This window comes from Hemitrygon akajei, chromosome 15 (assembly GCF_048418815.1).
Source record: "Hemitrygon akajei chromosome 15, sHemAka1.3, whole genome shotgun sequence".
NCBI classification, from domain to species: domain Eukaryota; kingdom Metazoa; phylum Chordata; class Chondrichthyes; order Myliobatiformes; family Dasyatidae; genus Hemitrygon; species Hemitrygon akajei.
Genome location: NC_133138.1, coordinates 38,131,792 through 38,146,101, shown reverse-complemented (window position 1 = coordinate 38,146,101; position 14,310 = coordinate 38,131,792). Strand labels below are relative to the sequence as shown.

The 14,310-nt window shown below is 36.7% G+C and overlaps 1 protein-coding gene across 2 annotated transcripts in view; it reads right to left on the bottom strand.

The window, feature by feature from the left end:
* Window positions 1-14,310, bottom strand: part of LOC140739253 (protein diaphanous homolog 1) — a 174,489-nt gene that overhangs the window by 30,781 nt on the left and 129,398 nt on the right. For both annotated transcript variants that reach the window (XM_073067394.1, XM_073067395.1), the window contains exon 10: window positions 9,717-9,806. In XM_073067394.1, the coding sequence (XP_072923495.1) occupies window positions 9,717-9,806 (90 nt within the window). The remainder of the gene's footprint in view (window positions 1-9,716; window positions 9,807-14,310) is intronic.

The following is a 14,310-nucleotide window of genomic DNA, read 5'->3' as shown; positions in this document are numbered from 1 at the left end:
TCACAGAAAAGCAGCATCCATCATTACACATCCCCACCACCCAGGTCATGCTCTCTTGTTGCTTCTGGCATCAGGTAGAAGGTACAAGAGCCTCAGGACTTGCACCAGCAGGTTCAAGAATAGTTTCTATTCTTCAACCATCAGGCTCTTGAATAAAAGGAGATAACATCACTCATTTGCCCCATCATTGAGATGTTCCCACAACCAATGATTGTACTTTAAGGCTTTCCTCCAGTCCTGCTGAAGGGTTTTGGCTTGAAATGTCGACTGTACTCTTTTCCTAGACGCTGTCTGGCCTGCTGAGTTCCTCCAGCATTTTGTGTGTGTTGTGTCTGTATCTCACTTTAAGGACTCCTTATCTCATTATCTCATGTTCTTGTTATTCATTGCTAATTATTTATATTTGCATTTGCACAGTTTGTTGTCTTCTGCACTCTGGTTGACCTTTCATTGATCCTGTTATAGTTATTACCCTATAGGTTTGCTGAGTACACCAGCAGGAAAATGAATCTCATGGTTGTATATGGTGACATTAATGTACTTCGATAATAAATTTTCTTTGAATTTTGAATTGCATATTCAAATTATATGGTAAATGGAAAACTTTCAAATTTATTTTATTTATTTAGTTTTATTTAGAGATAGAACACAGTAACAGACCCTTCTGTTATATGACCAATTAGTCTACTAACCCATTTGTCTTAAGAATGTGGGAGGAAACCAGAGTATCCAGAGGAAACTCAAACGGTCATGGGGAGAGCCTACAAACTGCTTACAGGCAGCAGCAGAATTAATCCTAGCTCGCTGGTGCTATAATAGCGTTATGCTAACTTGTACGCTAATATGCTACATTAAAATTAAGACAGCAAAGTACTGACTTAATGAGTGACTTCACACAGGTCCTGGTTATGCAACCACTGGTGCCAGGCAGACAATCTATGAAGAGTATTGATAATGGCTGGGGAGTCTCCACCTTGTAGCACATGGAGTAGGTCACATTCCTAGCGGCTCTCTCTCTTTTAACAGATCCTTTTTAGTTTTGATGACTTACTACTTCTATTGAAGGATTTATTATTTTTCCTGAAGGATTTACGACTTAATTACAATGGCCGAGAAAAGTCGTTCTGGCATTGAACTGAGAAGTGGCAAGACTTTCCCTGAAATGGAGCAAATGGAACAAACCAAGAAAAATGAGGAGCCTGTTACACTAGTGGGAATATTTTCTTCAATACAAGACATGAAGTCGGAATTCAGAATTCTTAATATTAAAATTGATAAGCTGGCCAGTTCAAACGGGAAGCTTGAAAAAGCTATTTCTACGATTCGAGACTCTCCGAAAAACTTGGACTCTCAACTTCAAACACTTCAGCAGACTACAACCCGAATCGTGAGTAAGCATGATCTATTCAAGCAAACTATTAAAGATCAAAGAATAATGCTATGGACTTATTTCTTTCCATTAATCCACTAGGTAAAGGTTTAATATCAATTATTCGAGATAAATTAGCAGCCTTACGACGGGCCCCTGTGGATAAAATTAAGATGGCCTGGGAGCAGGATTTAAATACCTTCTTATCCGATGAGAGCTGGGACTCAATTCTCAAATCGGTTAACTCAACCTCTCTTTGTGCTCGCCATTGCCTTTTACAGTTTAAGATTGTTCATAGAGCCCATATGTCTAAATCTAAACTATCTCGATTCTACCCGAATATTAGTCCGCTCTGTGATAAATGCAAGAGGGGCATGGCCTCTCTCATCCATATGTACTGGTTCTGTCCTAGCTTGGAGAAATTTTGGAAAGATGTCTTCACTACGTTATCGTGTATTCTGAATCAGCACCTAGAACCAAACCCCTTAATTGCTTTGTTCGGTTTCTGGGGCGAGACAGATTTACGTCTGAGTCCGACCAAATGCCGAATATTATCCTTTGCCTCTCTCCTGGCTAGACGCTTGATCCTCCTTAGATGGAGAGATGTTGCCCCGCCCACTCATGCTCAATGGCTTAACGACATCATGGCCTGCTTGGACCTCGAAAAAATTCATTATTCAGTTCTTAATTCGGATCTAAAGTTCCATAAGGTCTGGGGACCTTTTATCGAGTACTTTCATAACCTTCCTCTTGACTAGGGTTTTTTTTTTCTTTTCGGTCCCTTGCTTTCAGCTCCCTTTTTTTTCTGGTAGTAGGCATTATTATCCTCTGTTGCTAAGTGTATTCACAGTCTGGGAGTTTGATTGTCCTGATTTATACTCTCTATATTGTGTTGTGGTTGGTCTGGAGTTGTTTTTTTTGTGTTGTGGGGCTTGGGGAGGATACTAAGTTTACTTGTCTTCAATTTAGGTGCTTTTTTTTGTCAAATTCTCTTCCTTTGTAGCATATTGTCATTATATGCTTAATTTTGCACTGTATTAATGTTCCTCATTGGGATTTGGGGTTTTTAATTTGTAAAATGTATAGAAAAACTAATAAAAAAAATTAAAAAAAAAAAAGATCAAGGAATGAAGATATCTTCAATGGAAAAGAAAATCAATGAAATTACCTCGGAGCTATCTAAAACAAAGAAAAGAATGGTTGATTTAGATAGTAGGAGGAACCTGCGTATTCTGAGACTGCCTGAAAATACTGAAGCTGGCGATCTGTTAAAATTCTTTTCAGATATGCTGTACTCACTTTTCAATGAGACCCTCGAAACTAGCCCCTTAATTGACAGAGCTCACAGAATTCCATTTTCTCGGCGTTCAGCCGAATTACGTTCTCGAGCAGTTGTACTTTCTTTGCATTATTATACGACTAAAGAAGTTATTATTTGAGAAGCCAGAAAGAAACGGAAATTATTCTTCAATTCAACACATATTCGTATAGTCGAAGATTATCCACTTGAGATCTTTGCCGAAAGGAAGAAATATCGAGAAGTTATGAGTGAAATGTATAAATTAGATTTAAATCCCTCCCTTCGCTTTCCAGCAAAACTGATAATTTTTCCTGAAAAATCTCAATCATTGAGAATCTACTCTCCTCAGGAGGGATGGGAATATATTAAAAATCTTAAAGTTAAGCCTACTGAATAAAATATTAAAGTTACTCCGATTACTCAATAGGCAATTTTGAAGTATCTGCTGTATGAGTTGTTTATGGAGCTTTTGAGTTAAGTATGTGTTATACCTTTTCATTCTCTGGTATGGGACATGGTCAATTTAATTTTTTTTATCTTATTAATATTTAGTACATATATAACTGTCTTGTAGGGAACCTTTATAGTATTGTACTTTAGTGGTCTGTTTAGGACCTGTTAAGTATTAATATTTTTATTTCTTTTATTTGCTTCAATACTTATAGTTTTAGGTCTGTTATATATATATATATATATACTCATTTACTTTTCTTTTTCGAGAGAAAGAATATTGTTTGTAACATTATTTGCCCAGATTTATTCCTTCTTTTGAATCTATGTTTAAGCTACTTTAGCTGATTCTAAGATGGCTGTTGTTGATTATATTTTTATTAATGTTAGACATAACATCATAGTAGTTGAATTCTGTTTGTGCCTTTTATTATGGCTATTTTTCATGGGATTTTTGCTTTTTTTTATTATACGGAGCTGCAAGATGGAGAATAGGGTCAAAGGTTATTAGTTAGCATGGGACCAGCCTATCGGTTCCTTCATTTCTATCTATTGGGTGGGGGGAGGGGTCTATTAGAGTAGGTTCTTTTCTTGTTTGGGCAGTTCTTTTGATGGATTTCTCTTTCGTAAAAGCATCACTCCTGGTTGTACCCGCGCCTTTTGGTTTAATCTGTACTTGCGTAACATTTCTCTTATATAATATTAAACTCAATTTTAAACATGGATGTTAATAATATCAATATAATATCTTGGAATTGGAACGGCGTCAATCATCCCATTAAGCGTAAAAAGATTTTTAAGAAATTAATAATGCTGATATTATTTTTGCGCAAGAAAATCATATACGAAAACAGGATGAGGACAGGTTTTTCTGCTTCTGGAAAGGGCCTTTATTTGACTTGCTGTCAGATAGTAAAACAAGAAGCGTTTCTATATTTCTTGGTCCCAAAATCTCTTTTGTACACCTTAATACTACGACTGATTCGATTGGAAGATATTTAATTGTTACTGGTTTATTATGCGAGCAAAAGGTAGCTCTAGTGTGTGTATATGCACCTAATGTAGATAATTCTGATTTTTTTTAAAGAAACTTTTTTCAGAATTACCGAATCTCAATGAATATAAGCTGATCATGGGTGGCGACTTTAATTGTTGCTTAAATCCGGCAATTGACAGGTCATCAACCAATCCGTCTCTTCCTAATAAAGCGGCAGCTTGTATTAACTCTTTTTTTATTAGAATATGGCCTTGTCGATATTTGGAGATATAAACACCCCAATGATAAAGATTTCTCTTTTTTCTCACACGTCCATCATAAATATTCTCGAATTGATTACTTTATTTTAGATACACGTCTGTTAAACTCCCTTGTTGAATGTGCGTATGACATCATTGAGCTTTCAGATCACGCGCCTTTAAAGCTAACCCTTAAGCTTTCGGATAGATTTTTGAAAATCTCACAGTGGAGACTGAACCCCGTATTGTTACAGGATCCAGCTTTTGTTAATTTTATTAAGGAGCAAATTTCTATATTTTTTGAATTTAATACAACTGAAGGAATGTCAAATCTGGTTATATGGGACACCTTCAAATCTTTTCTTAGGGGACAGATAATCTCGTATTGAGCAGCCTTAAGAAAGAAAACCAAAGCGGAATTGTCAGTGCTTATTAATAAAATTAAACAGATAGATAAAGCGTATTCAGTTAAACCTACTGAAGACCTATATAAAGAAAGGGTCGAACTTCAATCACAGTATGATTTACTTCTGACCTTTCCCATTGAACAGCAAATTTTTAAATCTAAAAGTTTATTTTATATACATGGGGAAAAATTTGCTAAACTTTTAGCGGGTCAGTTAAAGGCTGGGATGGTCAGAAGACAGATTTTAAAAATTTGCTGACCAGATAGAACAGAAACTTTAGATCCTTATGAAATTAATAAGATATTTATGGTCTTTTATTCTAATCTTTATAAATCTGAATTCTCTGATAGTACTATGACTATGAATAAATTTTTGCAAAGGTTAAACATACCCCAAATTTTGATTCAAGATGCCGATATGTTAGATGCACCTATTAAACAAGAGGAGATAGCCAAGGCTATATCCTCTATGCAATTAGGTAAAGCTCCGGGACCTGATGGTTATACGGTAGAATTTTATAAGACCTTTCATGAAATGCTTATACCACATCTTCATCAAACGTTTACCAACTCTACATCCTCTGGGAACCTTCCTAAAACTTTTTATGAAGCACTAATTTCATTGATTCCAAAAAAAGGAAAAGACCTACTGGAATGTGTATCCTATAGACCTATTTCTTTACTGAATGTAGATTTTAAAATTCTCTCTAAGATTCTAGCAAATAGGCTTGAGACTATCTTGCCTAATGTTATCTCAAATGATCAAACAGGATTTATTAAAAATAGGTACTCACATTTTAATATTCGAAGATTATTAAATATCATTTATTCCCCCTCAGCCAAAGAATCGTAATGTATTGTATCTTTGGATGCAGAGAAAGCCTTTGATAGGGTGGAGTGGCATCTATTTCGGGTTTTGAAGAGGTTTAATTTTGGTCCAGGATTTATTTCCTGGATTAAATTGATTTATCATGCCCCGGTAGCTGCGGTTTTAACTAATAATCAAAAGTCTCCTTACTTTAGATTATATAGTGGTACCCGTCAGTGTTGTCCCCTTAGTCCTTTATTATTTAATTTGGCTTTAGAACCACTTGCTATCGCTCTTAGGGATTCTAATTCTGTGCAGGGTATTAAGAGAGGGGATAAATTACATAAGGTTTCGTTATACGCGGATGATTTATTAGTTTATATTTCAAATCCTAAGAAATCTATTCCTTCTATGTTATCTATATTTATGGAATTTGTTACTTTTTCTCGATATAAACTTAATTTACATAAAAGTGAATTATTTCCTATTAATAATTATTCTGATTATTATGATCAAATACCTTTTAATATTGCCAAAAATCATTTTACTTAACTTGGTATCAAAATTACAAAAAATTTTAAAGACCTATATAGGTATAATTTCTTCCCTTTAGTTGAATATACTCAACAGGCGCTTTCTAAATGGTCACCTATGTCGATGTCATTGATAGGTCGAATAAATGCTATAAAAATGGTTATTTTACCGAAATTTTTATATATTCAAGCAGTTCCCTCTTTTGTTTCAAAACCATTTTTTGATAAAATAGATCCTCTGATTTTATCTTATGTTTCAAATAATAAAAGCTCTAGAGTGAATAAACTTTGATTACAAAAATCAAAAAAAGATGGAGGACTGGTTTTACCAAACTTTAGATTTTATTATTGGGCAATTACTATTTGTTATATTACTTTTTGGATTTATGATATAGACGACCAAGATCGCCCTTCATGGTTACAGTTGGAGGAAAATTCAGTAATGGGGTTTTCGTTAGCTTCTTTATTAGGAGCTTCTCTTCTGTTTTCGCTCTCCAGAATAGGTAGACAAGCTCTTAACCCTATTGTTAAACATACTTTAAAAATTTGGTTTCAATTTCGTAGATTTTTTGAATGAAATGATTTTTTACTTTCTAGTAATATTTATTCTAATTTCTTTTTTAAACCATCAACTTTGGATAAGGCTTTTTTAACATGGAAAATTAAGGGAATAAAAACTTTTTTTGATTTGTTTTTACAAGACTGTTTAATGTCTTTTTCACAGTTAATGGATAAATATGATATCTCTAATACACATTTTTTCAGGTATTTACAGGTTAGGGATTTTTTAATGTGATTTTTTACCGAATTACCCCTTGGCCTGCTCTTCAAATTTGGCTTATGTTATTTTTCAGTTTAAACCTTTTCAAAAACGATTAATAGCTATCATTTATAAACAGTTAATGAATGCTCGCATGTGGCCTAATGATAGGGTTCAACGTACCTGGGAAGTAGAACTTCAACATTCACTTTCAGATAATCAATGGAGTAAAATTTATTATTTAGTCAATAATTCATCTATCTGCGCACGCCATATCTTAATTCAGTTTAAGATAGTATATAGGGCCCATATGTTCAAAGATAAATTGGCGCATATTTTTCCAAATATAAGCCCTATTTGTGACAGATGTAACGCAGAAATGGCTACTCTAACTTATATGTTTTGGTCATGTGTAAGTTTAAATAATTTTTGGAGGGATGTGTTTGGAATATTATCTAAAGTTATAGAATGTTATAGAATGTTCAACCTAATCCACTTACAGTAATTTTTGGGATTATTCCAGAGGAAGCAAGCAAAGTGTCTGCTTCCGCCCAACATGTGATTGCTTTTTCCAACTTTACTGGCTAGGAGAGCTATTTTGCTACATCGGAAAGAATCTAACCCACCTAATGTTTTCTATTGGCTCTCCTCCATTACGTCATGTCTAAGCTTGGAGAAAATTAGAAGCCGGACATTTGATACATACTTTAATTTTGAACAAGTCTGGCGACCCTTTATTCAATATTTTCACATGAGTTAATTTATTTTTATTTATTTATTTTTCTTTATTCTGTTTGGGGAAAATCCTTATCCATGAAGGTTCGAAGATGACTGGAAGGATGTGTTTTTTTTCCTCTTTTTTTTTCTAATTTTATCCTCAATTGGACTGCCCAATCTTTCTTTTTCTTTCCTTTTTTAATTTCAGTTTAGTTAGTGTTTTTTTTTCTCTTATCAATAAAATTTCCAATCTTTTTTTTTATGATTGTTATGAGTTGTAGTTTTTTTTTACCATTGTATATATAACAGCATGATATTTTACTTATTTGATTTTGATATTATATACTTTTTGTTTTTACTATTGCTGTTTATATGTCTTTTATATTATCTACTTGCTAAACTCCTCTTCCCATTTGTATATTCTTTATTTGGAAATCAATAAAAAGATTGAAAAATGAAATGAAATGATAATGGCTGGGATCACCTGTCTTGTAAAGACACTGCCCAGAAGAAGGCAATGGCAAACTACTTCTGTAGAAAAATTTGCCAAGAACAACCTTGGTCATGCAAAGACCACAAATGTCCATGTCATATACCGGTCACACAAACAACAAGGAGATTTTGACCTAGTTAACTGTCATGGTAACGCTGACTGAAAGATAAATATTGGGCAGGGAACTCTTGTGGGTTACTAAGGCAGGGTAATGTGATCTATTCATCTAACTGGGCCTATGTTGAATATCTCCTCTGAGAAACATCTTTTTTTCACAATGGAGTTACTGGCTATTAGCTCAAGTAATGAGTGGGGCTTGGTTCCAGTCTGCTGAAGGAGCCAATGGGTAAAGGTTGATGGTTCTCATACTTGTTATGTGGTCTTACAATACAGACAGTAAATAATTAACCACAGTGTTTCTTGCCCCCCAGAGAAGGATCGCAGTGACAATGCTGTTCTCAATATGCTGTAACAGGGAAGTATTAAATACCGATCATCTTTCAAATGTTTCAGGTCAAACTGAAGTTGATTGACAGACCTCTAAATCCAATAATTCTACAAGTGTGAAGTTACATCCAGAAAAACTTATGCTGCTATCTGTAAATTGTAAATATCAAAATACATAATCATAATCAATAGTACTATATCAGGGCACAGTAATTAATTGGTAATCTGAAAAATTTTAACTGATTAAAATAATGATGTTATTTACATAAAACAGAAGCTATTTCCTTTCACCACATTATAATTGCAGCCTCTCTGTTAAGGGTTGATGTCTTATTTCATGGAGCTAAACCATGACGGAAATGAGATATCACAAGAGTGTTTGGATAAAGGCTTACATTTTTTTGACTGAGATGGGGGAACTACACATGACAGTGAACCTTGGGAGCTCTCTACTCCAAAGAGATCTGGAATGGAGTTATTCAGCATGCTTAAGGCAGAGGTAGTTTCCTTTCATATATGCCCTGGGGAGATTGGGGGTTATGGGGATCAGCAAGAAAACTGGAGTAGAGAGAGCAATCAGATCAACTGTAACATTGAATTGTGAAGCAGTTTCCAGGGTTCGAATGGTCTGCTCTTGCAGCTGTTGGTAATGCCCTTCACTGGAAATCTGGAACTTGAGACCCAAAGTGAGAATTTTAAAACTGAGATTGGAAGAAGAAGAACGATAAGGTTTAAGGGAAACAAAAACAAGGTTAAAATTCTAATCAAACTGAATCCAACTGAATTGATGTACAGGCTGGAGAGGTGACTATTATTAAACATCAGAAATAAAAAAATTGATAACTACCTGAACACTTGACAAATATTTCATTACCTTAACATTAGCAGGTTAAAAAAGATTATCAATTTTAAATTGCTAACTTAAGATCAAAGTCTGGAATGCAACATCATTTTTCAAAATCATCCAGGAAACTTGGAAAAAATAGTGCTCTGACACCAATATTTTGTGGAGATTAGCTTATCACATGGGCACCAGTAAAGATGTCTTTCCTATTCTCCAGTCAAAATACTGCTGCTCAATATTGCTCAATGAAATTACCAACCATACTTCACGCAGTCCTTTCAATTAATTATTGCTTAAATTCTCACTTTTTTTTTTATTGCAAGGTGGATAGAAAGTAGATGTTTTGTCCTTACCTGCCTGCCGAGGACCTCTCTTCCTCCTGAAGGCAGCTCCTGATTGAAGGGCCTCCATTAGATGGTCCATCACTCCAGTCTCATCACCCTCTGTGCACAGAACAAAAACAAGAATGAGATGCCAGGCCTGAGTATATACAGCAACACCAAAAGACAAATCTACACCAATCTTGAGCTAACAAACCAATTCAAGAATTACTCTGGTCTTGGTTACAAGCAGGCCTTTTGAAAAATCCAAACAGAATTTAATTAAAATATGACAAAAACTTCCAACGAGATGCTGAATAAATAAATCTATAATTCTGCATGTACTTGTATGAAAACAGATTTTAACATGTTCAGAATTATTGTTGTACACCATAGAAACAAATCCTTTGCCCCATCACGTCTTCTTAATTTTATTTGGAGATACAGTGCTGAACAGACCTTTCCAGCCCTTCAAGTCGTGCAGCCCAGCAACCCACTTTAACCCTAGCCTAATCACAGGACAATTCATAATGACCAATTAACCTACTAACCAGTATATCTTTGGACTGTGTGGGGAAATCGGAGCACCCAGAGAAAACCACATGAGCACGTGGGAAGGAATGTACAAACTTGCTTAGGAATGCTGGAATTAAACTCCAAACTATGATGCCCTAAGCCATAATAGCATCTCTCTAACTGCTTCCTAAAGATAGTTTTATTTACTTAGAGATAGCAGGCCCTTCCAGCCCAATTACACCCACATGCCCAAATAACAAGCTAACCTACAAGCCTTTGTGATGTGAGAAGAAACTGGAGCACCTGGGGGAAAACTATGCAATCAGAGAGGATGAATAAATTCCTTACAGAGAGTGGTAGAGCTGTAACAGCATTACAATAACTACCACGCCACACCATACTTGTCAATACCAAGTGCTTTGCAATTTACACTAATTCCCTTTCTGGTATTAAGCCTGTTTTCTTCTATGTCTAGCTTGTCTAATTGTTTGTCTAAATGCTTATTAGACAAAGTGATTTATCTGTCTCTACTACCTCCTCTGGTAGCAAGTTCCAGATATCAACTACCGTTGATGCAAAAAATGTACCCCTCAGATCTTCAGTGGGTGTGTGGAATGTACGAAGGTAGTGGTGGTAGAAGCGAATACAATAGGGTCTTTTAAGAGTCTCTTAGATAGGTACATGGAGTTTAGAAAAACAGAGGGCTATGTGCTAGGGAAATTCTAGGCAGTTTCTGAAAAGGTTAAATGGTCGGCACAACATTGTGGGCCAAAGGGCCTGCAATGTGCAGTAAATTTCTATATTCTATGTTCTTCTCCTTAAATCTATGAACTCTTGTTTTTTTGATGCCACTACCATGAGGAAAAAAGATGCTGACCATGAATTTTTTGTATGCCACTTATAATTTCATACATCTGATCATGCATCTGCCCCTTTTCCCCAGAATATCCACTATCTCCTTATAACTGAAGTGCTCTAATCCATGTAACATTCAGATGAATCTCCTCGGCAAACTGAACTGCAGTCATGTCCTTGCAGCAGTGTGGTGACCAGAACTGTGTACAATATACCAAGTGCTGCCGAACCAAAGTCTGATAAAGTTGCAGTAATGACATGTTAACTCTTATATTCTATGTTTTGGCCCATGATGGCCAGCACACACACCATTCAGCTCAACTGGTGTGCCATTCCACTTTACATATTGCACCTTTACAAGAATATTTGGGATAAGGAGGAAATGAAGCGCATGGGTATGTCTCAGTAATATTCAGCTCCAGCCTAAATTGTACACTTAAAATGGGGAAGGCATGATTGACACATTGCTTTACAACACCAACAATCACCAGTAAGGACTCAATTCCCACTGTTGCCTGTAACAAGTTTGTACATTGTCTCAGTGACCACATGGGCTTCCTGTGTGCTTAGGTTTCCTTCCACATTCTAAAGACAAATGAATTACAGTTAGTGAGCTGTGGGCATGCTATGTTGATGCCATAAGTACAAGATTAAGGGAGAGAAGTTTAGGGGAGACAACAGGGGTAAGTTTTTTTACACAGAGGGTTGTGAGTGCCTGAAATGACTTGCCAGGGATGGTGGTGGAGGCTAAAACATTAGGGGTATTTAAGAGCCTCTTGGACAGGCACATGGATGAAAGAAAAATGGAGGGTTATGGGGTAGTGCGGGTTTAGTACTTTTTTTAAAGGATTATATGGGTCGGCACAACATCATGGAGGGCTGAAGGGCCTGTATTGTGCTGTAGTGTTCTATGGTTCTATGTTTTCACTGTGAAAAATAAAGCTAATCTAATCTTAATATTAAATCACACAACAATACTAGTATTTCACTCAAAAATTCAGAAGCACTCATACAGAGGACTGAAGGTATTTGCTGTTCTTTTCTGGAATTTTCTTTCAAGTATTCATTTTTTGGTATGTGTATATCACTCCTAAGGCCTATTGTCCTTGAGAAGGTGGTGGTGAACAACCTTCTTCCGCAGCTGATTCCTTCTGGTGAAAGCACACTGATCATGCTGTAGGAAAGGTAGTTCCAGGATTCAGGCCCAGTGATGATAAAGGAACAATTATATATTTCCTAGCCAGGTAGGTCTGTGACTAAGAGGGGAACTAACAGATGGCTGTGTTCCCCATACCTATAACTTTTCTGGGCATCATGATAAAGACTATGAATCAGTGAGGTGCTGCTGAACTGCATTACCTTTACAAATTGTATGCACTGCTGCCAAGGTGGATGGGTGCCAATGCAAGTCAATAATGGAAGAGGATCCGGATCGAGAGCCTCACACCACCAGGGTCAGAAAAAATTAATACCCTCAACCATCAGGCTCTCGAATCAGAAGGAATAACTTCACTCACCACAACACTGAACTGAACCATGGATTCACTTTCAAGGACTTATCATCTCATGTCCTCGATATTTATTGCCTTTGTCACTTTGGTTATTTGTCTTGTGTGCAGTCTTTCATTTACAGTGATTGCCCGCAAGAAAATGAATCTCAGGATTGTATGTATGTGGTGATGTATATGTACTTTGATAATAAATTTACTTTCAACCTTGATACCCAGCCTCTGACTAGTTCTTACAACTACAGTACTTGTCATGCCAGAACAGTATTTAAGGCTGATTGTGACATAATTATTCATTTTAAATCTGTCAATCAAAATGTCAAACACAAAGATCTCTAATCTATCCTGTACAATGCTGAATATTGTTGCAGCTTCACTAATCTATGCAAGTGAAATGTATTCTATCACATTCCTGATTTGTGGCTTGTGGATAGCCAAAGGCTCTGGGGTGTTGGGGTAAGTCATTTGTGACAGGATACCCAGCCTCTGACTTGTTCTGACAGCTACAGTACTTGTGTTGTCAGATCAGTATTTCATGGCTGATGGTGAGGTTACTATTAATCTTAAATCTGTTAATCAAAATATTAAGCATAATGAGACAAAGGTCAATGTATGGAGTGAGGCTGCTGATCAGTCATATCTCACTGAACAAGAGTGATGGACTGTGGTTAGAAAATATTAAGATTTACAGAAATTAGCTTTATTTGTCACATGTACATCAAAACATATAGTGAAATATATCATCTGCATCAAATTAAATCATCAGGAATTATGCTGGGCAGTTTGCAAGCGTCACCACACTTCTGGCACCAACATAGCCAGAATGTTGGTGCATTTCATTAACCCCAATGTGCATCTTTGCAATGTGGGAGGAACCCAGAGCACACTTAAGAAACCCATGCAGTGAAGGGGAGAATGTGCAAATTCCTTACAGACAGCGGTGGGAATCGAACATCGATCTTACAGCAAAGTGCTGTAAAGCTTTGCACTAACTGCTGCACTGCCGTGATGTCCCTGCTGTACCAGAGGGGCTGAGTCATAGAGAGAAGTTGGCCAAGCTGGACCCCTATTCCCTGGAGCACAGGAGAATGAGACATGACCTCATAGAAGTTTATAAAATTATGAGTACTTTAGATAAGGTGGATGGTTACAGTCTTTTCCCCAGGTTTGGGGAGTACAAATCGTACATTCTGGCCATTCTCTGACCTCCCTCATTAACAATGTATTTTCACCCGCAAAAGTGCAGCGCACTGGATTTTGTGTTTTTGTTTTTGCACCATTCTCTGAAAACTCCAGAGACCCTGTCTGCACCAACAGTCATTCCATGATCACATCTCTTCCACACTGGCAACCCACACCGGCTGGGTAGCCTCCAACCTGATGGCATGAACATTGACTTCTCTAACTTCCGTTAATGCCCCTCCTCCCCTTCTTACCCCATCCCTGATATATTTAGTTTCTTTCCCCCCCTCCCCTTTTTTTCTTTCTCTCTCTGCCCATCACTCTGTCTGTTCTCCATCTCCCTCTGGTGCTTCCCTCCCCATTTCTTTTTCCCTAGGCCTCCTGTCCCATGATCCTTTCCCTTCTCTTGCTCTGTATCCCTTTTGCCAATCACCTTTCTGGCTCTCAGCTTCACTCCACCCCCTCCGGTCTTCTCCTATCATTTCGCATTTCCCCTCCCCCTCCAACTTTCAAATCTCTTACTATCTTTCCTTTCAGTTAGTCCTGACGAAGTATCTCGGCCCGAA